Source organism: Octodon degus, unplaced genomic scaffold, assembly GCF_000260255.1.
Source record: "Octodon degus isolate 3935 unplaced genomic scaffold, OctDeg1.0 scaffold00109, whole genome shotgun sequence".
Classification (NCBI taxonomy): domain Eukaryota; kingdom Metazoa; phylum Chordata; class Mammalia; order Rodentia; family Octodontidae; genus Octodon; species Octodon degus.
The window spans coordinates 3,314,977-3,317,763 of NW_004524685.1; the positions used below are offsets into that span (position 1 = coordinate 3,314,977).

At 37.7% G+C, this 2,787-nt stretch overlaps 1 protein-coding gene across 1 annotated transcript in view; it reads right to left on the bottom strand.

The window, feature by feature from the left end:
• Window positions 1-2,787, bottom strand: part of LOC101579482 (calcium-activated chloride channel regulator 2) — a 36,322-nt gene that overhangs the window by 23,259 nt on the left and 10,276 nt on the right. The window contains exon 5 of the mRNA XM_012516499.2: window positions 810-960. Coding sequence (XP_012371953.2) covers window positions 810-960 — 151 coding nt within the window. The remainder of the gene's footprint in view (window positions 1-809; window positions 961-2,787) is intronic.

The following is a 2,787-nucleotide window of genomic DNA, read 5'->3' on the forward strand; positions in this document are numbered from 1 at the left end:
ATAGTAAGGGTCTATAGGGTCTCACTATGTAGGTCTGACTCGTAGTGATCCGCCTGTGTCCAGCCTCCCAAAAACTGGGATTACAGGCACGCGCCACCACACCCAGTCTCAATTGCTGTCTCAGCACGCCCCAGGGGCGGGGCCAGCAATAAATATTTTGTTATAGTTAATGCAAATGTCACTTCATTATTATTAGCTTTATTATTATTATCTGTTATCCAACTGGAAGGCAATTATAGTGTAGTTCTTAAGTTTTGCGTGTGAATGTGTTTAAATTGTTTTAACTTATATATAACATATCCAAATACTTTCACAGGTTTTAATAAGAAATAAAAAATTAAGTCTTAGTGTATTTAAACAAATCGTCATCCATGCACAACGAACTGTGTTTGAGTTAGTGTGCGTGTGTGCACACGTGTTGTGTGACATGTACAGAATGAGTACTTATGCAGGCTGTGTACATAATAAATGCATCTTTTGATCTTCATGCAAACTTTCTGAAATAAGTACTATTCGTTATTCACCTTTTACAGATGAAAACCTGGAAGCTTAGGGAACTAATTTGCCCTGAGTCACACACCAAAAAGGTGGCACTAGAATAAAACTTAGCTAATATGAGTCCTAGTGGGCTGACCAGAGACCTGGCATTTAATCCCTGTGTGCTCACAATGGGTATAACTCTTTAAATAGCTTTGACATTCTGTATTTGCTAAATGCATTAGGAACACTGTGAAATTGCTCAAACCTGGACCCCATATAAAATTATATTGCAGATGGCACCACAGGTATTGTGGAGTATTTGTTCACACCAGTGTAACAGGTGGTTTTTGGCTGCCAACTACGTGCCGCACTCCATGCTGACCCTGGACTGCCGACGGGGCTTTAGAGGTACTGCTGCCCGCAGACTCATGGGACTGACGAGGACTATGGGGAGAGACCACCAGTGGTGGGAATGTCGAGCTTTATTTGAGAGCATATTAACCACAGTCTATGTTCAATTTGCTTTTGACATTTCTTTTTTCCATATTAAAATGAAATAAGCTATAAAGATTATTGAGAACTATCAGCAGGAAAGCCAATTACAATATATCTTATCATAATTATCTTTCATGTTTATTTTTAATTTAAATATACTTTTAACTCAGATAAAAGCATAAAAATTACACATACTCATGGACCACCACGTGATATTTCAATATAGGTATGAATTACATAATGTTTAAACCCAATTAAGCATATCTATCTTGTAATTTATCATTTTGTAGTGAAAACCTTCAAAATTCTTTCGTTTAGCTTTTTGAAATACACAACACATTATTAATATAATCTATGGCCTTCCTCCTATGCACCAGCACACTAGAAGTTCTTATTCCTATCTAACTAAAACTTGGAGCCCACTCGCAAATCTTTCCCCATCACTCCATTCCTCTCCTCCTCCCCAGCCTCTGGTAATTACCATTCTGCTCTCAACTTCTATGAGATCCGTTCCTATATCTGCACATGAGTAAAATCACAAGGTGCTTCCTTTGCGGTGCCTGGCCTTCAGTTCATGCCATGATTTCCAGTTCTATGCTGTTGTCATGCATGGCAGGCTTTTTATGGCAATAGCATTCTGTGGTGTATGTGTATTGTGTTTTCTTATGTATCATCAGTTTGTAGACACTGAGATGGTTTCCATTTCTTCACTGTTGTGAACAATCTGCAATATTATTTTTACTCTTTTGTTTTATTCTATCAAATTTTTGGAGCTTCTAATATATTCTGGTTATTAGCTCTTTGTCAAAAAATATAGTTTCAGTGGGCGCTTGGCAGCCATGGTTGAAAAAAAGTGGTAAAAGTGAGCCCTTTTGTCCTGTTCCACATCTCAGAGGGAAAAAAGTCAGCTTTCCCTATTCTGTGTGATGTTTGTTGTTGGATTATTATACATAATCTTTATTATTTTAGGTATGTTCCTCCTATATCTAATTTGACAACAGTTTTTATTATTATGAAACATTAAATTTTATAAAATGTCTTTTCTGCATTTAATCACATGATTACAAGGTTTGCTCATCATCTGGTGTTATATCACGCTTACTGATTTATGTATGTTGAATAGTCCTTTACATCTTCAAGACGAGTCCCACTTTATTATAGTGAGTAATCTAATTTATTTACTTATTTATTTTTAATGTATTTAGTACAGGGTCTCACTATGTAGATCAAACTCATAGTGATCCTCCTGTTTTCAGCCTCGCAAGCACTGGGATTACAGGTACAGGCCACAAAGCCCAGTCTCAATTGCCCTCTCAGTGTGTCCTGGGTGCAGAGCTGGCATGGTGCACCAGGGATCAAATCCTGGCTGTTGCGCTTTGCGTAAGCAGGCACTTTAGTCAGCTGAGCTAACTGGCCTGCCCTAATAATTTTTTTAATGTGATGTTGGATTGGTTTGCTAGCACTTTGCTGGGCTTATATTCATCAAGGATATTGACCAATAACTGTTTCCTTCATTGTATTCTTGTCTGATTCTGATATCGGGATAATTCTGGCCTCATAGAATGTGTTTGGAAGAGGTCTTTCCTCTTCAAGTTCTTTTAGAGTTATCAAAGAAGAATTGGCATTAGTTCTTGATAAGTGTTTGATAGATCTCAGTAGTGAAGTAATGAAGCCATCTACTTCTGAGCTGTTCTTTGATGGGAGACTTTTGTCCCTTTCCTTTCCTTTCCTTTCCTTTCCTTTCCTTTCCTTTCCTTTCCTTTCCTTTCCTTTCCTTTCCTTTCCTTTCCTTTCCTTTCCTTTCCTTTCCTT